The sequence below is a fragment of the Panthera tigris genome, chromosome E1, assembly GCF_018350195.1.
Source record: "Panthera tigris isolate Pti1 chromosome E1, P.tigris_Pti1_mat1.1, whole genome shotgun sequence".
Taxonomy (NCBI): domain Eukaryota; kingdom Metazoa; phylum Chordata; class Mammalia; order Carnivora; family Felidae; genus Panthera; species Panthera tigris.
The window spans coordinates 9,857,704-9,884,309 of record NC_056673.1 but is presented as its reverse complement, the minus strand read 5'-3'; the positions used below and the strand labels follow the sequence as shown (position 1 = coordinate 9,884,309).

General features: G+C 47.8%; 1 protein-coding gene across 16 annotated transcripts in view; it reads left to right on the top strand.

Annotated features, from left to right (window-relative positions):
- SPECC1 (sperm antigen with calponin homology and coiled-coil domains 1) overlaps nt 1–26,606 on the top strand; it is a 270,257-nt gene that overhangs the window by 161,862 nt on the left and 81,789 nt on the right. For 14 of the 16 annotated variants that reach the window (XM_042966219.1, XM_042966217.1, XM_042966221.1 and 11 more), the window contains 4 exons: nt 3,753–5,335; nt 18,005–18,212; nt 21,788–21,861; nt 22,272–22,450. In XM_042966219.1, coding sequence (XP_042822153.1) covers nt 3,753–5,335; nt 18,005–18,212; nt 21,788–21,861; nt 22,272–22,450 — 2,044 coding nt within the window. Of the gene's footprint in view, nt 1–3,752; nt 5,336–16,200; nt 16,358–18,004; nt 18,213–21,787; nt 21,862–22,271; nt 22,477–26,606 lie in introns of those variants that run through there. The other 2 variants (XM_042966228.1, XM_042966230.1) reach the window with 2 other exon arrangements.

Here is a 26,606-nt window from a genome sequence, read left to right as displayed (position 1 = left end):
CTGTGATCTGTCACATTATAATTTTTCATTTGGCACTTTAAAAATATAACACATCAGGGAGCACCTGGGTGGCACAGTCGTTTAAGCATCTAACTCTTGATCTCGGCTTGGGTCAGGATCTCACGGTTCGTGAGTTTGAGCCCCACATCGGGTTCTGTGCTGATGGTGTGGATCCTGCTTGGGATTCTGTCTCTCCTCTCTGCCCCTTCCCCGCTTGTGTGTGCATGTTCTCTCTCTCTCAAATATATAAAATTAAAAAAAAATTTTTTTTTAGTATAACATATCATTTTTTTAAGTTTATTTTGAGAGAGAGAGAGAAAGAGAGCGCATGTGAGCAAGGGAGAGGCAGAGAGAGAGAGGGGGAGAGAGAATCCCAAGCAAGCTTAACAGTCAGCATGGAGCCCCACACAGGGCTCGATATCACGACCTGAGCCAAAATCAAGAGTTGGACATTTAACTGACTGAGCCATCCAGGCGGATCCAAACATTTTTTCTTTTTGAGAGAGGGGGTGCAAGTGAGTGAGGGTTGGCGGGGGAGAGAGAGAATCCCACGGGAGGCAGAGAGAGAGAGAGAAGTGGGGCTCACCCGAAGCGAGGCTCGAGCTCACCAGATATGGTACTCGAACTCGCAAACCGTGAGATCATGACCTGAGCCAAAGTCAGATGGCTAACGACTGAGCCACCCAGGGGCCCAGCAAGCATGTTTTTTAGAAAATCATATTAGTCTTCCCAATTATGAGGTGGGGCTTGCTTTTAATTTAACTTCATGCCGTTAGACAGCCAGCCTCAGTAGGAATAAGTGGCGGTCTGATGGGAGGATGGGGAAAAGACCAGAGAAGTCAAGAGTGACGGCTAGGCCGTCCTTATTCTGTCAACCCCGGGCTTCTCACTGCCTCTGCGGTCTCCCTTGCCGTGGTGTATGTATCCAGTGGTATGCTCTATGTCAGGGTTCCCGGATGTAGAGTGCAGTGCTGATCAAGTGTCAGAATGGAAACAACAGAAACAAAAACGAAAACAGATGTCGTAACAAACACAACTGGATTGTGTATCTCATAATACACAAGTGGGTATATTTCACAAACGTACACTGATGTAAAAAAATTCCTAGTAGTCTAGGTAAGGTGCGAGTAGTAACACCTATGCGGAGGGCAAGCTAAGATTTGGCAGAAGGGAGGAGCTCACTTCAGCCGGAAAGGATGACAGAGTTGATCTGCTGCTCTGTTTGAGTCCTGCCCATCCTCAAACCCGACGGACGGATGGTTGAAAAGGAGCCTTCATTTCAGTGGCCGTGTCGGGAATGGCCAGTGGCTGTGTGATAACAAGAGCTGGGCTCTCCCATCTGCCTTGAACTTGAGTTATCTTCCGTTTTCATCAGGGCCCTTTCCAGGATTACTTCATTCTAGAGAACCAGCATTACTAACACGGTTTATTGCTTGGTGATTTCAATCTTCATTTTATGAGAACAATTAAATAAATCTTGGCTTCGTTGAGTATTTTCTTCATTAAGTATGATGCAAGGAAGATGCCTGAAGGCATTAAACTGTGTATTGTAGTACTCTCAGCTTTCCAGTAACTTCTAATTTGAAAAAGTTAATTAAAAAACAAACAAACCCATAGTTTGGGGGCACCTGGGTAGCTCAGTTCATTAAACATCGGACTCTTCATTTTGGCCCAGGTCATGATCTCATGGTTCATGAGTTCAGGCCCCGCACCACCACCCCCCCCTACTGTCAGCACAGAGCCTGCTTGGGATTCTCTCTCCCCCTCTCTCTCTGCCCCTCCCCTGCTTGTGTTTGTTCTCTCTCTCTCTCTCTCTCTCTCTCTCTCCAAGTAAATAAATAAATAAACTTAAGAAAAACCATCTAGTTTTTCTGTATATTAGTATGACAACTTAAGCTTTATTGTGTCAAGGTTTTAAAAAGCACTTAGCTGTTAGACACAGCACCGAATGCCATTGGCCTTCACATCATCACCACCAATTTCAGCATGTTCATACCTTCAGGTCTTCCTTAGAAGCGGCCCTTGGCACTGGGCTCAGAGCTCAGAACCGTGCCACATCGGGTTCTGCTTCTGTCTTGGTCGATTGGAGCTGCTGCCATTCTGGGGGGCGGGGGGCATACCCTCCACTGCTTCCTACCTTGTGGAGGCCTAGGGATTGGTGACACCTTCTAGGGTCCTTTGTCACTGGGGACCTTCAACCCGAGGCACAGAGTTGGGGAAGTTACCGCAGTCAGCCTTGATTCATCAAACGGTCTTTGGGTTTGGAAAATAGGTCCAGAATTTTCGCTTACCCTTTAACCTCTGAGGTGGGTCTCATTTGTAGAGCCATATAGGAAATCAATGTCTGGGTTTGCACTCCTAGAATTTTTTTTTAACATGGTCTACAATGTAGTATAGATGAAAACAGAAAATAGTTCCTTCCCTTACATTTCCCGTTATAAATACTCTAAATTTTGTATCATTTCCATATTATGTAAATCCCTTTAGCATTTAAAACCGTACCATAGCTACATGTAATGCGTCCTTATCCCATTTGTTCTTATTTCTCTGAATACAAATAAGCACACTGTTTCCACTTGTGTTAAAAGCAGTAGGTCATTGGACTAGGTTAGTCTTCCCTTGGTGTTATTCGTGTCTTGTGATTTCTTAAGCAAATTTGTACTCATTCACAAGATGTTGATGAACTTTTTAAATAAAATGTTTATCAAGGGGCACCCGGGGTGGCTCAGTTGGTTAAGCAACCCAGTTAGGCCCAGGTCATGAACTTGCGGTTTGTGAGTTCGAGCCCCGCGTCAGGCTCCACGCTGAGTGTGGAGCCCGCTTGAGATTCTCTCTCTGTCTCTGTCATGGGGCGCCTGGGTGGCCCAGTCGGTTAAGTGTCTGACTTCGGCTCAGGTCACTATCTCACGATTCGTGAGTTCGAACCCCGCATCGGGCTCTGTGCTGACAGCTCGGATCCCAGAGCCTGCTTCGGCTTCTGTATCTCCCTCTCCCTCTGTTCCTCCCCTGCTCGCGCACTCTCTCAAAAATAAAGATCGCACTCTCTAAAAAATAAATAAAAATTTAAAAATATCAAGAAAAAAACGTTTATCAAGAAATGCACTGTGACCTTGCATTTTGTCAAAAGGCTGTTGCTTAGTTGCCGGGGTTACAGTTTAGATGCATTAGGCTGCAGGTTACAGAAAACCCAATTCAAGATGACTTGTGTGAAGGGCATTTATTGGCTTGTGTAACTGGAAGGCCAGCTTAGCTACAGGCTAAGCTCCAGGGCTGATTGACTGAGCAATTCCACCGAGCTACTAAGAATTTGCTTTCCTTCTTTCTACTCTGTTCTCACCTTCCTCTCATGATGACAACAGGTTGCAGCCATTCCCAGACTTCTGTGCTCCCTTCCTCATGTGCAGTAATGTTTTAGAAACTCACCCAGAAGACCCCCCTCCTGGTGTCCTGTTGACCTCAGTTGAGGGGTGCGTCCAGGCCTTGAACCAGCAACTGTGGCTGGGATGAGATTAAGTGGAGGAGTTCAGGCTTGGAGTCAGTTTCCCCCCAAAGTCTAGGGGCTGTGGGAGGAGGTACAGAAACCCCAGTCAGCTCCAGGTAGGTTTCTAGAGGCGCGGGTGGGTGGGTGGGGCGGAAATGAATGAAGGGCAGCAGCCATCCCGTTCCGTGTCCGACGTGAGTTGAAGTCACTTGGGTTTCATTTATAAAAGTGCTTGCGTTGTTTCATTGGTTTCTACTTCTTCTGTCCTTAGGGGCTGTGACAACAGCCAAACGGACAGGCATCCCAGCTCCTCGAGAACTTTCGGTAACCGTCTCCAGGGAGAGAACCGTGCCACGCGGTCCCTCCAACCCCAGGAAGTCGGTGTCCAGCCCCACGTCTTCCAGCACACCCACCCCTACGAAGCACCTGCGGACCACCTCCGCAAGACCCAAGCCAGAGAATGAAGGCGGGGAAAAGGCCGTGCTCGAGTCCCAGGTTCGGGAACTCCTGGCAGAAGCCAAAGCGAAAGACAGCGAAATTAACAGGCTTCGAAGCGAGCTGAAGAAATGTAAGGAGAAAAGGACTCCGAGCACTGAAGGAACCGAGCCTTCCGACGCAAATGCAGATGGAACGCCCGTCTCCCCAGGCGACTCGGAACCCTTGCTAAGAGCTCTTGAGGAGAAGAACAAGAATTTTCAGAAGGAGCTTGCAGATCTGGAGGAGGAAAACCGGGCCTTAAGGGAGAAACTGACTCATCTGGAGCATTCCCCAAATTCGGAGGGGGGTGCTAGTCACACGGGGGAGAGCAGCTGCCCAACGTCCGTAACTCAGGAGTCCAGCTTCGGAAGCCCACCCGGAAATCAGCTGTCGGGCGAGCTCGATGCCTATCGGCACCCCATACACGAGAACGCGTTAAGGACATCAGGCTCTTCAAGCAGCGACGTCACCAAAGCTTCTTTGTCCCCAGATGCCTCGGATTTCGAGCACATCACGGCCGACACGCCCTCCAGGCCCCTGTCCTCCAGCAGCAACCCCCTTAAGAGCTCCAAGTGCTCCACGACAGGCAGCTCCCCCAACAACGTGAGCGAGCTGTCCCTGGCCTCCCTCGCGGAGAAGATACAGAAGATGGAGGAAAACCAGCACAGCACGGCCGAGGAGCTGCAGGCTACTCTGCAGGAGTTGTCGGACCAGCAGCAGATGGTTCAGGAGCTGACGGCCGAAAACGAGAAACTGCTGGACGAGAAGACGATCCTGGAGAGTTCTTTCCACCAGCACCGGGAGAGGGCCGCGCAGCTCAGTCAGGAGAACGAGAAGCTGATAAACCTCCTGCAAGAGCGCGCAAAGAGCGAGGAGCCCGCCGCCGTTCAAGAAGGCAAAATCCTGGAGCTGGAGCAGAAGTGCGCAGAAATTCTTGACCAGGGCCGCTTTGAAAGGGAGAAGCTGCTTAACATCCAGCAGCAGCTGACCTGTAGCCTCCGGAAGGTGGAGGAGGAGAACCAAGGAGCTTTGGAAGCGATTAAACACCTCAAGGAAGAGAACGAAAAGCTGACCGGGGTTCTGGAACGGGAGCGGTGTAATAACGGTGTGATGGCCAAAACTCTGGAGGAGTGCAAGGCGACCTTGGAAGGGCTGCAGATTGAAAATGGGTCTTTGAAGGCGCATTTGGAGAGTGAGCAGCAGAAAGCGACGGACACCAGTCCCGTGGGGCAGACGGCAGAGGCGCGTGAAGTTCAAGAGATGTTGAGAGTCGCTCGAGCTGAGAAGGATCAGCTGGAGCTCTCTTGCACCGAGCTCAGGCAAGAATTGCTAAAGGCCCATGGTGAAATTAAACATGTTTCAAGCCTGCTGGCCAAGGTAAGGACACAGTCCTTTCCCGGTATTTGCTCATCCTTCTTAGCGTTGTTCCCCTCGACCTTGCGATTCACAGAGCATAGAGACTGCTTGGCTCAGCCAGTTTCGTTCATGAGTCCGGCTTTCTAGCTTGAACATGTGTTCCATTCCGGACAGACTGGGGACACAAAAATGAAACACCCCCACTTCTGACTATAGGTTCAAAGTGTAGCAGGGAGATGGTGAATCAGATCAGTGAGTGCGATGCAGGGATAAAGAGTATCCTAGAGGACAGCTCAGAGTTCAGTTCCAAGGAGGAACACCTAGAATGATGTGGGAGAAAGGAAAGTAGTGCTGGAGGGCTTCCTGAAAGAGGTGGCAAGTAAGCTGAATCTTACTGGCTCAGAATGAGAGACGGTTATCCAGGTTTATCAGTTAACATGCTCTGGGCTGCTAGTAACAGGAGATTAAAATCATCCCTAATTTCCCTCCCCAGTAATAATATAACCACTGTTTTGGGGTTTTCTTTCAGATGTGTGTGTGTGTGTGTGTGTGTCCCACAAATTAAAAAAAAAAAATTTTATAGACTCATCCTTTACATACTCTTTTAGTTTAAAATTTTTAGGTTTATTTTTATTTATTTTTTTGAGGGGGATAGAGAGCAAGCAGAGGAGGGGCAGAGAGAGAGGGAGACAGAATCCCAAGTAGGCTCCATGCTGTCAGCACAGAGCCCAGTGCAGGGCTCGAACTCACAAACCATGAGATCATGACCTGAGCCGAAATCAAGAATTGGACACTTAACTGATTGAGCCACCCACGTGCCCCATGTAATTTAATATTTTGTGAGTATATTCTTCTCATTATTCTTTGAAACGTGATATTAAGGCCAGGCCGTATTCTAGTATATAAATATCTCATACGTTCTGTACCGGTCACCTGTTCATTGAGCGTGTTATGTTCTCTTCTGGTCTTTTGATATTGTAAATACATTTTTTTTTTTTTATATCTGTCTGGTTATTTCCTTAGGAAAAATTCCTAAACACTGACTTGATGTGTCAGAATCTGACCTTTTTTTTCCTCTATTATTTTTTTTATTTTAATGTTTATTTATTTTTGAGACAGAGACAGAGCATGAATGGGGGAGGGTCAGAGAGAGAGGGAGACACAGAATCGGAAGCAGGTTCCAGGCTCTGAGCTGTCAGCACAGAGCCCGAGGCGGGGCTCAAACTCACGGACCGCGAGATCGTGACCTGAGCCGACGACGGACGCTTAACCGACTGAGCCACCCAGGCGCCCCGAATGTGACCATTTTAAGGACACTCGATACATTCAGCCAGTTTTCCCCCCAGAAGTGTTCCCACCAGCTGATCCACGGGAGTGCCTGTTTCCCTGAACCCTTGCCAATGCTTGGTATCCAGTTGCTGGGTCATTCAGATCTGGTCTTCGTTGCCTCTTTTTTCCTCCCCTTCTTCACTGGGGAAGATCTTACCCAGCCCACAATCGAACAAATGATCCCTGTTTCATTTTTAAAAATAATCCTTTCGTCAGTCTGCAACTTTGTTACATGATAAAGTTGCTGGTAATTCTATAATATCCTGCCTGCTCACAGAGCAGTGCTGGAAAGGCATAGACAGGTGGCTTCCTAGTTTCTGTTTCCTGCAAGCTCTGGATCTGTGATGTTAGGGGTCTGGTGGTGAGAGAGAGAGGTTGAAATCACTTCCCACCTTAGGGTTGTCACTGTTTTTTTTTTTTTTTTTTTTTTTAATTTTTTTTTTTCAACTTTTTTTTTTAATTTATTTTTGGTACAGAGAGAGACAGAGCATGAACGGGAGAGGGGCAGAGAGAGGGAGACACAGAATCGGAAACAGGCTCCAGGCTCCGAGCCGTCAGCCCAGAGCCTGACGCGGGGCTCGAACTCACGGACCGCGAGATCGTGACCTGGCTGAAGTCGGACGCTTAACCGACTGCGCCACCCAGGCGCCCCGGGTTGTCACTGTTTTAAGAAACAAGCTGTTAGGCGCCTGGGTGGCTCAGTCAGTTAAGCGTCCGACTCTTGATTTCAGCTCAAGACCTGATCTCACAGTTGAGAAGGCAGAGTCTGCTTGGGATTCTCTCTCCCACTCTTTTTGCTCCTTCACCCCTATAAGCTCTCTCTCTCTCCCTCAAAATAAATAAACACACACACAAAAAAAAAAAAAGAAAAGAAAAGAAAAAAGTTGTGCCATGAGCTCACAGGGTGATTTTTCTCCACTGCTTCATCTGCCTTTAGATTAGTCTACTGCCTGGTGCCTGGGTTGGTTAAGTTGGTTAAGCATTCACCTGTGGCTCAGGTCATGATCTCACGGTTCGTGGGTTCGAGCCCCGCGTCGGGCTCTGTGCTGACAGCTCAGAGCCTGGAGCCGCTTTGGATTCTGTGTCTCCCTCTCTCTCTGACCCTCCCCTGCTTGTGCTCTCTCTCTCAAAAATAAATACACATTAAAAAAATTTTTTTAAAAGATTAGTTTGTTGCAACTTGGTTCTGGCTTGGTTGTTTGATAATCCGAGTGGTAGGTAGTGTTAGTTTTTTCTTCTTTTTAAATCATTGTCAGTGTTCTACATTTATAGCTAAAATGCTAAATAAAATTTCAATAAAATTTGAAAGTATGGAAGTGATTCCATTAGAAGGTACTCGCCAGGTGCCCATTTGAAGTTTAAGTTGGTGATTGTAGCTTTACGTTAACTTCTAGTGTCTGGAATCAGTTCCTCTCCATCACTCTGTTGCAAAATGCGCCACCTTCCACATGACCTTCTTGAAGTGCCCCCTCAGTCCTTCACCTGTCTCTTCGGCATTTCGATGGACGTTACACCAAATACATGGGTCACCAAGAAATAATTTGGTATCTCAAAACAGTAGCTTCACTTCTACGTTAACTTATTTCATGAGTTTGTTTCTGCTTTTATCTTTATTAATCCTTTTATCCTGCTTGTCTGTATTTCCTTGGTTTCTTCTTAGTTTTTTGAGTACAGTTCTGTGTTCGGTGACGTCGGTCATTTCTTGGTTGATAATGACAGCATTTAAAGGTATGAGTTTGCCCTTCCTTACAGCTTCATCTACCCGAGGGCAGTAAAATTCAGAATTTTTCTGGGACAAACCAAGTCTAATGTGGAGAAAAAGAAAAAAGGTTTGCATTTTCTGTGGAGTGCAAGGTACAGCACATACATTTTAAGTCAGCTGTTAATTATATTATTCCTGTATTCCCTTTGTATTACACGCTGATTCGAATCATCAAAAATTCGTCGGTAGAATGGAAGAGACTGTAGCTCGTATTTCGAGGTAAGACTGTGAAGCACCAGGTCACCTGGAGTTGCTTTTATACTTGAGATCCCAGGTCTGTGATTTCGTGCTGTCTTAGTGCACAAGGGCATTGACCTATAATCACAGTGGGCTCGTTACCTGTGCTTTTCTGTTACCTTCGAAAAGGTGTAAAACCCGGACTTTCTAGGCTGACCGAAGGACACAGGAGCACTTTTAGTACAAACATAGAATGATGTGAAGCGATGGATTGGTAAGTGGAAAGCGTGGGTCCCCCTGACTTGGTTAATTGCCATTAATTCTGTGACCTTGGGCAGCCCCTCTTCATCGTACGGTGTAGAACAGAAGTGTGGTTGGTGTGGAGGCGGGGTGCGGGGGGGGGGGGATCTTGGCCTCGTTCCTGATTTAAAGGGAGTGTCTTCAACATTTTGTTACCAAGGATGTCTGTCGTAGGCACGTGCTGTGTACCTTTTATTGAGTTAGACGAGTATTTTGCTAGGAACTGATTTGTTTGGTTTTTTTAAAAGGATAGGGATTGAATTTTGCTACATCTGTTATGGGTCTTAAACATCTCTCAGATCTGATCTTAGAGTAGTTTTTATATAATCATGGTGGTTTTTCTCTTTTAACTTGTTAACAAGGTGAATTAGAATAACAGATTTTCTAAGGCAGTCCAGTGTTAAGTCATCTTTGCATTCCCGGCACAAATTCTAATTCTTTAGTTCTCAGTCACTTTGCAGGACATTTGCTAGACCTTTCACATTTCACCACCTTGAGCCGATGTCTGAGTGAGTGTCCTGTTAACCACCAAGCAGTTTTCTTGGTGATGAACAACTTCTGCGCTTGAGCTCTGCATTCATCCATTCAAATTCATGGCAGAAGGCGACTGTTATGAGAAAAGAACAAAATTGCCTGTTTACTAAAGAGGAAAAGCAATACCAAACCACCCTATGATCTGATTGAGTAAATCTGTATAAATTTCCAGTTTCCGTAAGTTACATAAATGACTCAGATACTATTAGAAGAGCCTCTGAAAAGCCTTCAAATGTACTTTTTTTTTTTTTTTTGGTGCGAGGTGGATCTGTTCTTCCTACAGTAAATGGGAAATTGGTAGGACATTTACAATCATTGGGATTATTTCAGAGGCTCTCTGTTCCTCTCATTTCTTTGTCTTCAGCTGTTTGCTAGTATCTCCATTCTTGTCAGCTTCTCTGATATCCTATATATACATTTTGCTGGCAGATTACCGTATGGTTATAAAACATGCCTTCGTACGACTTTGAGGATGGCTGTCATTTCCACAGATGCCTCAGCCTCCTATAAGCCACACTCATTCGCTCTCCCCCTCTCTCTCGCTCTTCCTTTCGAGAGAGAGGGAGAGAGAGAGAGAGGAATGCCTGCCCCAGCCAGCAAGCAGCATGTCATTAAATGGGATTATTGGTTTTTCAGACTATACTGCAATCCAGGTTTATGGTTTTCTAACGATCACATTTGCAGTTGGTTGAGATCTTGATTTCAAGTTACAGTGTCTATAAGCCTTGAAACCTAGAAGTTTTAAAACAAAGTATTGTTGTTGTTCCCTCCCCTCCCCCCCCGCCCCACCCCTGAGGTTGAAAGCTTATAGGTGGTATCCTTAGAAATTTAGTTCTTTCTAAAGCAGAAACTCGGGTGTCTCTTCCAGAGGAGAAAGGAGATTATAAAGAAATACATGCTGGGGCGCCTGGGTGGCTCAGTCAGTTGAGCATCCAACTTTGGCTCAGGTCATGATCTCACGGCTCGAGTTCGAGCCCTGCATAGGGCTCTGTGGTGACAGCTCAGAGCCTGGAGCCTGCTTCAGATTTTGTGTCTCCCTCTCTCTCTCTGCCCCTCCCCCACTCACACTCTGTCTGTCTCTCCCAAAAATAAATTGACATTAAAAAAATTAAAAAAAAAAAAGAAAAGAAACACTTGCTGTGAGTGGTCGGAGAAAACTCAGAGGTGCAGTAATCATTGTGTGACCAGTATTGGTCACCAGGCCAAGCTGATTAGGGGAGCCACTGGCCGCAAATGGCAAAACCAGAATTTGAGAGAAAGATGCACCAAGTAGATGATTCTGTAGCCATGACAGAATAGGACTCTTTGAAGGACTGAGGTGACCTTGGAGCCTGCTTAAATAGCAGGTGGTCCGTGAGGATGCCCAGGCCATGCTTTGGATCCTAAGAAACAGAAACCCATAGTGCCAGCGGCTGAAGTCAGCGGCTCACTTTCCTCCTGTAATCAGAAGTCAGGAGGCAGGAAGTTGGTAGATGTGGTCCAGGGGCTGTGTGACGTCAGGGCTCTGTGATTCCACGGCCTTCCTGCCAAGAGGGCACAGGATCCTCAGCATGTGATCCCCACAGTCCTGACAGGCAGGAGCCTCGGCAGCTCCCCGATACCTCAGTCCTATCGGGAGAACAGTTTTCCCCGGCTTGGCGGGGGGCGGCCGGGGGGCCCTCAGCAACTTTTACCTTTGTGTCTGGTCACAACTGGGCCACACGCACCCTCCCCCAGCCCACTTCCCTTGATATCACAAGATCACAGCCCGATTCTTAAACCAAATTGGGATTCTTAGAAAGAAATGGAGAATGACTTTTGGGTAAGGGAGAGAGCACTGTTTGCCGCAGCCCCCAGACAGGGGGTTCGCTTTCCCCCATTCCCGTCCGTTCTCCGTGAAGTGCTCGCAGTGATCTCCCGAATTCAGGGTAAAGCCTTCGGCCATTTGCACCCAATGCAGCCCCTGATGGACACCCAGCAGCCACCTTCTTTTGCACCCCCAGCTCCCCTGTACGGGCCCTGCCTGGCCCAGTCTTTGTCTGCATCAGGAGTTTTGTTGTTTGGGAGGCTCTCTCCACCCAAGGTGCTCTGGCCCCTGTCTCTGCCCCCCTCCCCATTCCCCATCCTTGACTCGCCTCACCCTGCCTTAAGCGTTAGGTCTCATCGGTGGTGTCGCTTTTTCAGAGGGGCCCTCAGCTCTGTGGGGTCACTGTCCCCATGGTAGATCAGCTAGGATCACCTGTGTGAAAGCCCCTTGCCCTTCCCTGGCATCTCGGAGGAGGTCAGAAGTGTTGGCGAATCTGTTTGGTAGAGTCCAAGGGGGAGCTTAGGGATCACGTCTCCTGCGTGCATCGTGAACTGGGTACTTGTGGGAGAGTCGGTTAAGGTTGAGTTGTTGAGGCTGAAAACGTGGACGTTTCAGTGGCCTCGTGCTCTCCGGTGCCTTTGGTGAACGCCAGTGTATCAGTTCTCTGGGTAAAGCAGTCGTGTGACTTCGTGCTGGGAAGAAGGCAGTGAGAAACCTGTGTAACAGAGCCTGTGTTCAAGTCGAGAGGAGACACTTGTCCAGGCAGCTTGGGGAAGGCCTGTAGGCTCTGCACCGGGAAGCCTTCGAGGGGGGGCATTGCTCAGGGACCGCGCCTCGGGCCCCAGCCTTGTGGTCCAGAGCTTGAAGCCTGCTGTGCACCGGGAGATGAAGCTTAGGAAGGGCCCCCTGCAAAGCAGAACGCCCTTTATTAGGTCAGACCTGACAGTCAGGTGGCCCAGGACGTGATGGCAGTCCCGCGTTGCCATGTGACTGCTGGCTCCCTCCACTCCCCGGCCCCACCCCCACCCCCACCCCTGTAGGGCTCCGTTCTCAAAACCTTGTGAAGGAGTTTGGGGGCTGAACCTGAGGGTTTGGCAAAGAGACACGTGATGTTTGAGTAAAGGTGGAGGGGGCACTCCCCTGGACCCAGTGTGGTCTCTCCCTTTCTGGATTTCCTGGGCTGACCGCCCCCCGCCCCCTCCACTTCCCTTCCGAGGGGCCCATTTTTCTCTGTAGACGTGTTAACACCTTTCCTGAGATTAGGCCTGAGCACTTTTTTTCCCTCTACTTGACCTTAGGGCTTGTCTGCGAAGACCCGGCATTTTGAACACTCAGGGAGCACCTCCCTGAGCGCTCATCTGAAAATCCAGAAAGTTCCCAGAGTGAAATACAGATGCTTACCCATTTCTTTGAGCGTTTCCTAGCCATTTTCCTTTTTCCATAACAAAAGCTTAAACTAAATGACCATGCTCTGCTCTCCCTTGGCTGAATAGCATTGCAAAAAAATAAAGAGAAGAAAAGTTCAAGTTTTGGCCAGCGTGAATGAAACATGGCTCTCCATCAGCAGTATATATTCGAAACAGGGCCAAGAAGTAAGCGAACGGAGTTTTGGAGGAACAAAGTTAGATGTAAAAACAAACACAACAAAAATAACACACTCTTACTCATGGTGAAGTTACTCAAGCAGTCACTCCCAAGTTTATTTACTTTCATACCATACACAGCTGACCCTTGAACAGCGCGGGTCCACTTTACATGTGGAGGTTTTTTTCAGCAAGTGCAGTACTGTAAATGTATTTTCTCTTCCTGATGATTTTCTAAATAACATTGTCTCTAACTTCCTTTACCGCAAGAATACGGCCTGTAATACGTATAACATGCAAAATATGTGTTCGTCGACATTTATGTGATCAGCAAGGCTTCATAGTAGGTTATTAGGAGTTAAGTTTTGGTGGAGTCAAAAGTTATAGTTTAGTAAAGCAATAAAGTTTTCAACCGTGTAGGGGAGGTCGGTGCCCACTAACCCCCACGTTTTTTGGGGATCAGCTGTGTAGTTTTAACATTGTGACTTGTTCCATATATTAGGTATCCAGTTATAGTCTTCCTGAATAAATGAATGAATGTTAGAGAAACTTGTAATGGAATATAAGAGAGAGGCTGTGATAATCGTACCAGTATGTTAAAAAACAAAATTTAGAGGGAGGGGGGTGCCTGGGTGGCTCATTCGGTTAAACGTCCGACTTTGGCTCAGGTCGTGATCTCATAGTCCTTGAGTTCGAGCCCCACGTTGGGCTCTGTGCTGACAGCTCAGAGCCTGGAGCCTGCTTCCGAGTCTGTGTCTCCCTCTCTTTCTGCCTCTCCCCTGCTCGCACTCTGGCTCTCTCTCAAAAATAAATGTTAAAAAAAATTTTTTTAAACACATAAAAGCAAAATTTAGGGGCACCTGGGTGGCTCAGTCAATTGGCTAAGTGTCCAGTTTCGGCTCAGGTCATTATCTTGCGATTCCTGAGTTCAAGCCCCACATCAGGCCTGGAGCCCACTTGAGATCCTCTGTCCCCCTCTCACTCTGCCCCTCCCCTGCTTGCACGTGTGCGCGCGCATGCGCCCTGTCAAAAATAGACGTTAAAAATTTTTTAAAATGTAAATGTTAAAAAAACAAAATTTATTATCGTATTTTAAAAATAACAGTTAATAGTTTAGTGCTCTATATGTGCTAGGTGCTCCTGGAGGCTTTAGATCATTTCATCTCATTTAATCATGTTTTTATGCTAGAAATACTGTCATTATCTAATGTTTTGCACTTGAAAAAACCAAGACAGAGAATGGCTAATGTTACTAGCTTACTGATGAATTGACGAAGGCCAGGATTCAATATTGGGTCTTTACTCCTCATCACTGATTTGTACTGCTTTCTGGTTCCGTGACCATAAAGAAGGGTTAGAAAAACATTTGAGGCAGACCAGAGGACTCAAACACACTGTAGTCTTAAGGCCAGAGCTTTCTTGGTTTGAAAAGAACAAGCTTTCAAGTCTCAATGAATTAGGAGAATTTTTATTTGATTAGAACACAATAGAAAAGTTCACAATGAAAACCTGAGTCATCAGAACACATCCTTTTGTTTGATTTAGAACTTGGATCTTGAGGGGAGTAGGAGGTAACCCGGGGAGGTGGTGGGGTGGGGACAGCAGGTTCTCTCCCGTCTGTCTCAGAGCTGCCCTGCCCGACCCTGCATCCTGGGTCCCGGAAGGGTGGGAAGCTGCACCTTGGTTGTGAATCTCAAGAGGTCCTTGCTGCCATCTGCCCTCTGGCGGTTGTCAGAGCTTGAAGCACGGGCTCTCAACAGCCCTCTCCAGGAAGGACTGTGGCTCCCACTCCCTCCATGGGAAACTCATTTGAATCTGTTTGTAATCCAATTCTTCACTCCCATTTCTGGAGAAAGCTGATTTTTAAAGATGAGAGGTCATCTGTGGAATGCATGAGGTGACTTCTCGAGACCTTGGAGGGGCGCCTGGGTGGCTCAGTCGGTTCAGCATCCACCTCTTGACTTCGGCTCAGGTCATGATCTCACAGTTCGTGAGTTCAGGCCCCACATCGGGCTCTGTGCTGACAGTGGGGAGCCTGCTTGGGATTCTCTCCCTCCCTTCCTCTTGCCATGCTCTCTGTCTCTCTCTCAAATGAGTAAACATTAAAAAAAAAAAAAAAAAGAAGGGGAGACAGTAAAAATCACGTTGCTGGTTGTCGGATAGAGCAGTTATTGAACTGGAGAAGCTGTACTCTAAAGGACCGGCCGGCAGGAGGGCAGCCTAGAACTCTAAGGGTCATGGAAGTACCAGGTGTTGGCCCTAGATACCTGATAAATTGTGTTGTTCTTTTTAATTAGCTTGGCTTCGCCCTCTCTCCATCTGTGAATCTGTAAAATGAACATAATAACACCTGCCTGTTACTACTTAGCAAGCCCCTGCAGGAAGCCGTTGCGAAGCGACTTAAGGGCTTTGTCGTTGTTGCTTGTCTTAATGAAAGAGCTTTCCGGAATACATTGCTAAACTTGAGAGAACGACTCCCCGGTCAAGAAGGAGGAATGAGGTGTGTGATCTGAAACGGCATCCTGGCTTGCAAGTTTACTGGCCCCAGCGGCCCCCTCCCCACCGCCTCGCCTGCCATCCGGTGCTTGTGATCACGAGGGGCCAACGTGTAGGAAGTAAAGGCGGGTCGGGGCCTGCGGGAGGCCAGCAGCCTCGGCCACGTGTGGAGACCCTCCTCAGTTTCACTCCTGACGCACAGTAGGTCCCACGCAAGTAACAGGCACGTTTCTAGACACCAGGTGAGCGGCCCTCAGCCTGAGAGTTCCTGGACACGGAGCCCAGCCCGCTGTGCGGAAAGCCACGGTCTTAGGATGCAGGGCTCATAGTGTGAGCTTCCTTCCTCTGCTGCTTTTCCAATGCTGTCGAAGCTCAACCTTCTCGTATCTAAAACGCCGTGCCCCTCTTCTACCTAAAGTCTTGTGTTTATTCTGGAGCTATCGGCGGATATAAGACTTGGTCTGTTTTGTGTGTTGTGGACTTCCTGGACCTGTGTCATATTATCATCTAACGTCGCACACACGGAGGCATGAGGCAGTTATGAGAGATACAGTAACTTTTACTGAGTGCTTCCCATGTGTCAGGCAGGGCGATAAACTCTTTAAGTGCAGTATTTCATTTAATTGTTCAGATGAGGAAACGGAGGCAGGGAGATTACAGAACCCAGGGCTGGGGGCACCTGGGTGGCTCAGTCGTTTAAGCGTCCGACTTCAGCTCGGGTCGTGATCTCGAGGTTTGTAAGTTCGAGCCCCGTGTCAGGCTCTTTTCAGCACAGACCCTGGAGCCTGTTTCGGATTCTGTCTCCCTCCCTCCCTGTGCATTCCCTGCTCACGCTCTGTCTCTCTCAAAAATAAACATTAAACAATATATATATATATTAAAAAAAAAAAAGAAAGAAGAAGAAGAACCCTGGACTGACTTGGGCAGAATAGGGATTTCAGCTCCGGTAGTCTGGCTCCAGGCCAGCAATCTCGATGTACCACAGCAGCTACAATGATGTATTTTCTATTGCAGTATCCAGCCACACACCTTTATAATTGAAACACAGGTTTCACAGAACAGAGCTCACCTTTGAGGTAGGCAGTGTACTGGTTCCCTCTGTATTCCCTCTCTCTCTCCCTCCCTCCCTCCCTCCTTTCTTTCTTTATTCCTTATCGCAATGTCCCAATTGAAAAACAGGTGCAATATTGCTGTCCAGTGTCTGTGTATTCATTCATCAGGTTTTCACTAGGTGCCTCCTGTGTGTTTGATGCTGTGCAGGTGCCAGGGATATGATGGTGAAGAAAGCAGACAGGGTCTCTGCCTGCCTAGAACTTACACCCAGAAGGGTTTTTTTTTTTTTATGTTTATTGATTTATTTTGAGAGAGAGAGCATGAGCTGGGGAGGGGCAGAGAGAGAGGGAGGGAGAGAATCCCAACAGGCTCAGCGCTGTCAGCACAGAACCCAGCGCGGGACTCAAACTCACAAACTGTGAGATCATGACCTGAGCCAAAATCAAGAGTCGGACACTTAACCGGCTGAGCCACCCAGGCACCCCTACAGCCAGAAGGTTTTACCCATTAAATGCAATGGTAAAAAAAAAAAAAATGTTACTGTAAATGGAGATGCCTCCAAATCTAAGAAGAAATCCATTAGGTACCAAGCTTATATTAATTGGTAAGTGAATAGCTATTTTGCAACATTATTTAAAGGACTATAGACAGACTATAGATAGACTATAGACCAAATACTGTGAAACATTTAAAGTAATGACAGCATTGTAGATATCAGTGTGGATACATGTCAAAAGCATGATTAAAAACAAGTTTTACGAAAGCGTAACAAGTCTATGACTTGTATACAAATTCTAAAGCAGAACTATGTACATAGTACTATGTATGTATTATGGGCACATTCATATATAGTAAAAGTGAAAAACATTTCGGAACAAGTGCACGCCAATTTTAGGTTAATGCAAATTACTCTCTGGGGTGGGAGAGAAGGTTGGGGCTTCACTAAATCTTGTTAAAGTCAAAATATTTAGCAGACATGGCAAAACTTAACCATCGTTAAGTCCATTTGGGCGCATGGCTATCTCGTCACGTTGGGGGCTTTTCTGCGCATTCGAAATGTTTAATGATTAAGAACTGAAAAGGTGAGATGAATGCCTGTCCCGTGCCTCTTTTCTGTGTCTGGTGCACGTACATGTTTGTGTTCTGTGCCTTCCGCTGGTGTTCTCCATCACATTAATGTCGTATTTCTCTAAAGAAACACCATGACCGCAAGTACTTTACGGCTGAAGGGATTTGGAGTTTGCGGGGGGTGGGAGGGTGGCGGGGATCAGGGGTGGGGGGCGGAATCAGTCCGGTCCTGGGGGCATTGTTCCCGGCTCACCAGCAGAGGGCGCTGTGCCACAGCAGATGTGAGGAGGCCAGCTCTTGCGGTGCAATACCAGGGCCTCCCGGGGGAGCGCTGTTGCACCCAGCTGCAGGACAGAAGGGCCCTTGGGTACCTGCAGCTTTCCTTATGCCTGTAGGAAGGGACACAGCATCCACCATTTGGCCTTTTGCACACGTCACGTTTCTCTATATTTATAGCCTTGGCTGTTTCTGAGGCTAAGAATACAGGTGTCAGGTACTGCGCGTGCACAGAGCTTCCCTTGCTGTGCGTGGATGAGCCTGGGGCTGGTGTGCGAGGAACATTTTCCTGTTACGCTGACCGGGAAGCCTTCCTTTCGTTCTAGGTGGAAAAGGATTATTCTTACTTGAAGGAGATATGTGATCGTCAGGCAGAACAGCTGAGCAGAACCAGCCTCAAGCTGCAGGAGAAAGCGTCAGAGAGCGATGCGGAGATTAAAGACATGAAGGAAACCATATTTGAACTGGAAGATCAGGTGGAACAGCATCGGGCTGTCAAGTTACATAACAACCAGCTCATCAGTGAGCTAGAAAGTGAGTGAAATCACGCCCTGGTCACAGGTAGGCCAGGAGCCAGCAGGGTGCTGGGGAGGGCCTGCAAGAATTATTTTTTGAAAAGTCTTCCTAGGGGCGCCTGGGTGGCTCAGTCAGTTAAGCGTCCGACTTCGGCTCAGGTCACGATCTCACGGTCCATGGGTTCGAGCCCCACGTCGGGCTCTGTGCTGACCGCTCGGAGCCTGGAGCCTGCTTCAGATTCCGTGTCTCCCACTCTCTCTGACCCTCCCCCGTTCACGCTCTGTCTCTCTCTGTCTCAAAAATAAAAATTAACATTAAAAAGAAAAAAGAAAAGTCTTCCTTGCGCATAGTCTACGGTCTCCTAGGAGGAGAAAGGCAGGATACTTAACGCCTTTAACTGGAAAACGGGTGGCATCAAAGAAACAATCATTGAACATCGAGCCAGCAGCGTGAGGTGACGGTGAAAAGGAGCAAATGCATTTTGGAGTGTCAGGTGTGCTGTGCGTGAGCCACACCGCTGACCGCACTCGTCCGGCCTTGACAGAGCTTTGTCTTTTGGGCCTGATGGATAGGAAGATGGGTGACAGATGGTCAGATGGGTTTGAGCAGTGTGTGCTCTTGGGCTCGGGGAGAAAACAATTCTAGCGTGTGTCCCATTGAAGGTAGGATATCAAGTAACTTACAGATGTTGGTCACTTTGTTACTGAAGAGGCTCCAATATATGGCTTCTTTATGGACTCATTGTTTGCTTTGACTAGGGAAAGACTTTAAAAGGGGTTAGTTAAACATTGCCTGCCTTGTCCAAATGAGCTTTATCAAAATGATCCCATCTAGTGGTTTGTTTGTTTTTTTTTAATTTTTTTATGTTTGTTTATTTTTGAGAGAGAGAGAAAGACAGAGTGTGAGTGGGAGAGGGACAGGGAGAGAGGGAGATACAGAATCTGAAGGAAGCTCCAGGCTCTGAGCTGTCAGCCCAGAGCCCGACGCGGGGCTCAAACCCACAGACCGCAAGATCATGACCTGAGCTGAAGTTGGATGCTGAACCCACTGAGCCACCCAGGCGCCCCCTAGTGTGTTTTGCTTTTGGAACACGAGAAAGTCACCAACCCGTATATGAGACTGGTTGTCTCATATAGTAAAGATGCTGAAGAAAAATCTGGGGTCCACGATGAAGCCGTAGAAAAGATGGAAAAGCGGCTAGATTTGCAGATTTGTGAGATGAATGTCTGGTTGAAAGAAAATGTAGTGGGCTGCATTGTTATGAAACCACAAACCAAATAAATTTACAGTCATGTTTCTCAGGGCCAGGAAAGTGTTAAACCCTTCTCAGCTGGTGCTGGTTGGCTCTCGAGGCTCAAAAGGCCACACACCATGAGAAAGGTAAAAACTTTGTAGGTGAGGCAGGTTTAGGAGGCGCAGAAGAATCTTTTTTTAAGTTTATTTATTTTGAGGACTGGGGAGCATGAGAGGAGGAGGGGCAAAGAGAGAGGGAGAATCCCCAGCAGGTTCCAGACTGTCGGCACAGAGCCCGATGTGGGGTTTGAACCCACAAACTGTGAGATCATACCTGAGCTGAAATCAAGAGTCAGACGCTGAACCGCCTGAATCACCCAGGTGCCCCAGAAGAATTTTTAAAATGCCTGCTGAGTGTTATACAGGAAAAGGGTTCCGTGGATAAGCAGGTTTCCAGCATTGTTGGGATGGGCTTTTTTTTTTTTTTTTTTTTAAGGACATTGGCAAACAAACCTGTGTAACACAAGTAATGTCTCCTTTGCTAAAAATGTCGTGACCAGAGGCTCGCAAGAACCTAACTCCGTATTCCCCATAGGACCAATAGTTTAGTATTCACTAATTCTGCATGCATGACAATTTTATATAACTGCCACAAATGAGGATTGACTGTATAGTCTACACTGTGATTGATTGGTTAGCACCCGAGTTCCATCCTTCATTGGATGTGCCATGCAGGACAGCTACAGAATGTTAGCATTCAGTGTCCACAGCATTCAGACCATTCTCAGTAGTCATGCTTGAGAATATGACCAAACCCTTCTACCCCCGTCCGTGTATATTTCCAAACACAGCACCATGCTTGACAAGCATAAAGTCAAAGAAGAGAAGTTTGGTTTGGTTTTGTTTTTGTGTTACATTGCCCTTGAGAGTTTGGTTGTGTGGTCCCCAAATCCTTAAAAGTCAGCACAGACCCACCAAGAAAGCCAGCATATAATTAATGTTCTGAGCAGATGTCAGGCCACTCCCTGGGGTTGGATCACAACATATCCAAGATTGAAAATAACACAGACTGTGTGTCTTTTGAGAAGCTTTTTTAAAAAAAATTTTTTTAATGTTTACCTATTTTTGAGAGAGAGAGAGAGAGAGAGAGAGAGAGAGAGCAGGCACATGAGTGGAGGAAGGGCAGAGAAAGAGGGAGACACAGAATCCGAAGCAGGCTCCAGGCTCTGAACTGTCAACAGAGCCTGATGCAGGGCTCAAACTCACGAACTGTGAGATCATGACCTGAGCTGAAGTTGGACGCTTAACTGATTGAGCCACCCAGGCTCGCCTTGAGACGCTTTTTAACCTCCTTCCAGCATATTAAGGTATTACTAAGATGTCTCTTCACTGGAAGACCCAGGGACACACAAATCCAGCCCAAGACCAGTCACTCCCCTCTATAAGTTCCTTGAGAGAAATGGACAAAAAATAGAAACAAAGTTAAGGAGCGTTTTCTTATTCTGTAGAATTGACCCCCAACCACAGATTCTGAGGCCCCCAGTGCTGCATTAGATTGTCCCATGTGGGCCCTGGCCATGTGTTTATTCTTTTTGAAGCCTCTCTGGTAACTCTGACTCATATCCTTAATAGACATCTACTGCCCTGGAATGAATCACGAAGAACCGTTGAAGAATTTTAATTGGACACAATCAGACTTAAATTGAAATGAGTCCAGTAGCCATGTGGAAGAATCGGAAACAGAGAGAGGAGAGGACTGAGGATGTTCTTAATTAGGGAGAGCGGTCAGGTCACTTTTGAGCTGTTAAAATACACCCACCCCAGATCCTGTCTCCCCCCGGGCGTTCCCTTTCTATGGGTCAGAGCCTGGGGCTTTGAACCTGTGTGCTCTGGAGAGGCTTCCCAGGCGATTCGGAGGCTTAAGTACGATTAAGAACCACGACCCTGGCAGCTGACCTAAAAGTCACCGGAGTAATAACCAGTCACATCCTCTGTTACACAAAAGCCATCGGTCTCACAGCTTTAGAGGACATTCAGGACGATAGTGTGCGACTGTCAGGGAGGCCGAGAGGGAGTGTAGTAAATGTGAGTGGCAGTTTACGTCTTCCCAGAGCGCTGCATGGGTTTACCACCTGTCGTCCGATGGTATAACCTAACGAAACACCGCTTATTTCCCAAACCATCCCGTTTTCTATGTCGGAAGATCCTCCTGTGTCTGGCTGCCGGTTATCGGGGTGCTAAGGATGCAATTTATAGCAGAATGGACGGATTTTAAATCTGGAGCTGCTCCCTTGCCACCTAGCTTATTTTCCCCCAAGAGCCTTGCGCCTTTTCCAACTCTCTGACTTGTTCTTTTCCAGGCAATGTGATGAAGCTGGAGGAACAGAAGTCAGACCTGGAAAGGCAGCTGAAGACGCTCACTAAGCAGATAAAGGTGAGGGGGGGCTACAGCCGGGGACGGGGGAGGGGCCTTCTCCATCATTTTACCGAGAGCGTCCCCGCCTTAGGTTTGGAAACCTTTGAAAAGCATCCCGATGACTCTCCTAGCCTGCGTTCCCGGAGTCCCTTCCCGTGGCACGGGCCCTGGTACCACCGATTAGCGTTGGCAGGGAACAAAATTAAAGCAGGCTTTCATTTGCAGGCTGGAGCACTCTGATCACACGAAGGTGTAAGTTCCCACCCGTGCTGGGCCTCTTCCCCGGTAGTGAGGCAGCATGAGAGCGGTGCTCGGTGCCGCCTGGCCAGTCTTCCTCGGTGGCTGACACGGGGGGGGACCCTGGCGCCCCTGCCCACGTGCCGGGCCTGGCCGGCCGGTGACGCGGGCGTGGGTCCTGGCGTTTTCAGGAGGAGACCGAGGAGTGGAGGCGGTTCCAGGCGGACCTGCAGACCGCGGTGGTGGTGGCCAACGACATCAAGTGTGAGACGCAGCAGGAGCTACGCGCCGTGAAGCGGAGGTTGCTGGAGGAGGAGGAGAAGAACGCGAGGCTGCAGAAGGAGCTGGGGGACATGCAGGGCCACGGCAGGTTGGTCACGACGGAGCCACGCGTTTGTGAGTCTGGCGGGCACCCGCGCAGTGCTTGGCTGCTCACTTAATCGCCATGCATGAGCCTTCGCCGTCTGGAGACGTGGCGCTTTGATGTCTCTCTGCGCAAAATCTTTATTCCTTTCCTAAGCTCGCTCCCCCACGGCCGCCACCACGACACAGCCTAGGAACGGTTCATCCGGGGCCCCGTGGCTGCCCATTCTCTGGCCCAAGGCGGTGAGAAGACTCTTGGCTCGCATACGTACGAAAGCTCTAGCCACGTGTCCTCCTACCTTTAAAGACTAGAAAGATGTCTGGGATGCTCCTTAAATCCCAGCGCTGGTTAGCGCCCGGCAGTGCCCACTTCAGCGAGCCGTGGCAACACCTTGCGTGGGAAAGGCTGGACTCACTCCCCGGGGGAATTGCCAGCAGATAAGGGACTCATTCCTCACGGCCCAGTGACATGCTTCTCCCTTGGCAATGCCTGTGGCCTGCCTCCAAAAGCCCTTGAAATAACCCTCTTTATGAGAAAGGATGAGCACGGCAAACTCAACATCTGGCAGATAGGTGACTCTCCTTTTCCGTTCCGAGGGAGGGAAATCACATGGTGTAACGCCCCAGAGAGCTCTTCTTTTTTAAAAAATTTTTTTTAATTTGTATTTATTATTGAGAGACCGAGACAGAATGCAAGTGGGTTAGGGGCAGAGAGAGAGAGGGAGACAGACAGAACGCGTGGGCGCGTGAGCCAGGGAGGGGCAGAGAGAGAGGGAGACAGAATCCGAAGCAGGCTCCAGGCTCCAAGCTGTCAGCACAGAGCCCAATGCGGGGCTCGAACGCATGAACTCTGAGATCATGACCTGAGCCGAGGCCAGACACCCAACCGACTGAGCCACCCAGGTGCCCCCCCAGAAAGCTCTTCTTAAGCGGGATGTTTCAGAGGAAGGTACTCCTAAAGTGAGCTCAAAGTTAATTATCATTTAAAATTGAAATGGTTTAAAAAAATTTTTCTTTTAACCTTTATTTATTTTTGAGACAGAGAGAGACAGAGCATGAATGGGGGAGGGGCAGAGAGAGAGGGAGACACAGAATCGGAAGCAGGCTCCAGGCTCTGAGCCATCAGCCCAGAGCCCGACGCGGGGCTCAAACTCACGGACCGCGAGATCGTGACCTGAGCTGAAGTCGGACACTTAACTGACTGAGCCACCCAGGCGCCCCATGAAATGGTTTACAAACGAGATTACAAAACAGTACTTTAGGCTTTAACTAATGCAGTGTCCCCCTCCCCCAGTCAGGAGTAAATGTCCCTAACTTTGGGATTCGTGGATATTAGGAAGTTATTTGGAATTTTGAGATGCCTTTGAAATATGAAATGTAGCATTTTAAAATCAGAGTTAGTGGGTCCTGAATACTACTTGGTACAGTTTGCTTTTCTTACATGTTTTCCAGGATCTCAAGGGTTTGTTCCCTGGCTAGATTCTGAGCCTTTGGTCCTGATGTATTATCGTGAATTTCATAACATGGGAAAAGGTAGATTTCTTATGAGAACTCTGTTTCGATTCTCTCCCCAAATTTGCTTTAGTCTCCCTCCTTCCTTTGTTGATGACTTTTACATAAAACAGGCCGTAGAGAAGGATTCAGGTACAACATTTGTAGCTTGTTCTGTGATTCACGCTTGAAAATCAAGGTGATTATTTTATAGTCACACCTATACCCTGTGGCCGCCAGGGCGTGTGAATTTTACATTGAGGAAGGATAGGAAGACTAGACTTGATAGTGTTGACATGACCACGAGGTCCCCTAGTCTGCTTTTGTGCTTCTGTTTATTTGTCCTTTTGTCTTGCTTTCATAATGTGTGTCTTTGGAAGAGGAACCTGATCATAACTTGCATTGCTTCATCCATACATTATCTTAAAAGTAAAGGATAAGAGACGAGTCCTGAGTTTATATAGTGGCCCTGAATAAGTTATTATGTGGGCTGTTGTATTTCTTACATAGATTCTGAGACACAGGCCAGATTGTACAACTTGAACTCTGATACCGTAAGAAATCTTCGCATGCGTCTTGACTCTTTAGGATCCATATACAATATCCTACATCTTCAAACTTCGGGTCACTTTTTTTTTTTTTTTATAGACACTGTACGTATCTCTTTTGATTTTCTAGTGATTTACAGACCTCCCACCCAGATCTAGCAGTTTAATCCCCCTATCACAAAACATTTCAGAAGTGTAGAGCTGGCACCATCCCAGAACGTGGCAGATTACTGAAACCCTGCAGGCATCAGTGTGTGTCTCGCCCGTCGTCGTGTCGGGCAGGGCTTCAGACAGTGGCGGGTGCTGCTTTCTTGATCCAATTCTGCTGACGGGCCCTTCCAAAGAGTCGACTCTTTGAAAGGTACTCGCCAATGGCCCAGCCACTTCCTGAACCTCCCCCACGAGCAAGACTTGAAACTGACTCACACCCTCAAAGGTCCTGAAGCAACGTAGTGTTTCCGTCTTGGCTGAATGGGTTCTTGACTGAAACCCAATTTGACTTGGCCAGTCACCTAGCGAGAACTCGAAAGTCATTCTTGGTTCAGGCACAGCCAACGAACTTGCAGAAAATTCTCTGATGAGGTCCTCCAAGTACAACTGAGAGAAGGTAAGAGCATCAGAAGAGTGCCTCTGTCCTACTATGGGATTAACTGAATCACATTCTCATTTTGCATTAATGGGCATTTGAAGGGATATAATGACGCTGGTAGGTGAGCAAAGGAAGTGCCTGGGTGTGAATACAAGTTAGCCTTTATTAAATCAGAACATTATTTAACCCAGTATTTTCCATCATTCTGAAAACTAGCTCATTAGCAGTCTTTGGTCCTGTTACGTTTTCGAAGGCATTTTGATTTTGGAGTCCGAGTAAACCGATGTGAAGATAGGTAGGTACGAGGCTCCAGTCTTGTCTTTGCCACTAACTTGGCACGGTTTCCTTCCCGGACCGAGCTCCTCTGTCCCTCAAAGCAGGAGATAAGAGTGGCTCGTGATTTAAGGCCCCTGTGTTCTCTGAGACCAGTTGGGCAGCTGGCCCTCCCCTGATGGGAGGGTCAGGAACTCACGTGCCAACAGTGAGTGCCCTCTGCCCAATGAACCTCCCAGACACAGTGGCATCTCCACGTTTTAGCTGGGCTGTGGACCTCCCTTTTCTCTAACAGAAATTTGAACACGCCAATGTAGTTCTTCTTTTTTCTCTTAACTTTATTTATTTATTTTGTGAGAGACAGCACAAGTGGGAAGGGGCAGAGAGAGAGAGGGAGAGACAGAATCCCAAGCAGGCTCCATGCTGCCAGGGCAGAGCCCGACGTGGGACTCGAACCCACGAACCATGAGATCATGACCTGAGCTGAAGTCAAGAGCCGGACGCTTAACTGACTGAGCCACCCAGGCATCTCTGTACAAGCCAGGGTAGTTCTTAGTGGCCTGGAAGTGATCTGTTCTGCCGGACATTGGTAAATTATGGATGAAAGGATAATAACTTGTTCAACTCTGGCTTCTTTCAGCTTTGAGTCATTAAGAGCAAGACGTTAAAATTAAAACTTTCATCGAAATTAAAACATCACACCTTTTTCTGGAAAAGTCAAGACCTGGGGCCTGACCTTCAGATACAGAGAACGCACACGCAGCCCCACATAGTGACTTGATGGGCCACACGCAACCTTTCTAATGAAGGGACATTGTTGAGCAGTCAGGGACCCAGGCTTCTCCAACGGTAACAGGGAAAGACCTACACGTTTTTTTTTCTCTTACTCTGAAACAGTAAAAACCATTATTTTTAGGGTGACTTACTCGGTTTTCACTGTATGTTTATCATATGACCCCAGTAAGCATCCATGGTGACATCTGAAAAAGAGATCATTAAAAACACTCGACATCTGTGCCTCACGAACCGTAGCGATTTCTAAACAGAATGGCTGAGATTCCGAACGTGTCTAGCTTGTGCCGCTCACTGGCTCTTGTGTTGTCCCCTCTGAAGCGGGCAGCGTGGTGGCATATTATCACTGCCAGACTCTCTGGAATTGGCTCTAACTCTGTGTGCACGGTGTATCCTGCCCTAATGTCCGTCACGTGCCTGTGCCGCCCTCTGTGTTCCCACAGCTGTAACGTGTCACAGCCGCTCGCCGG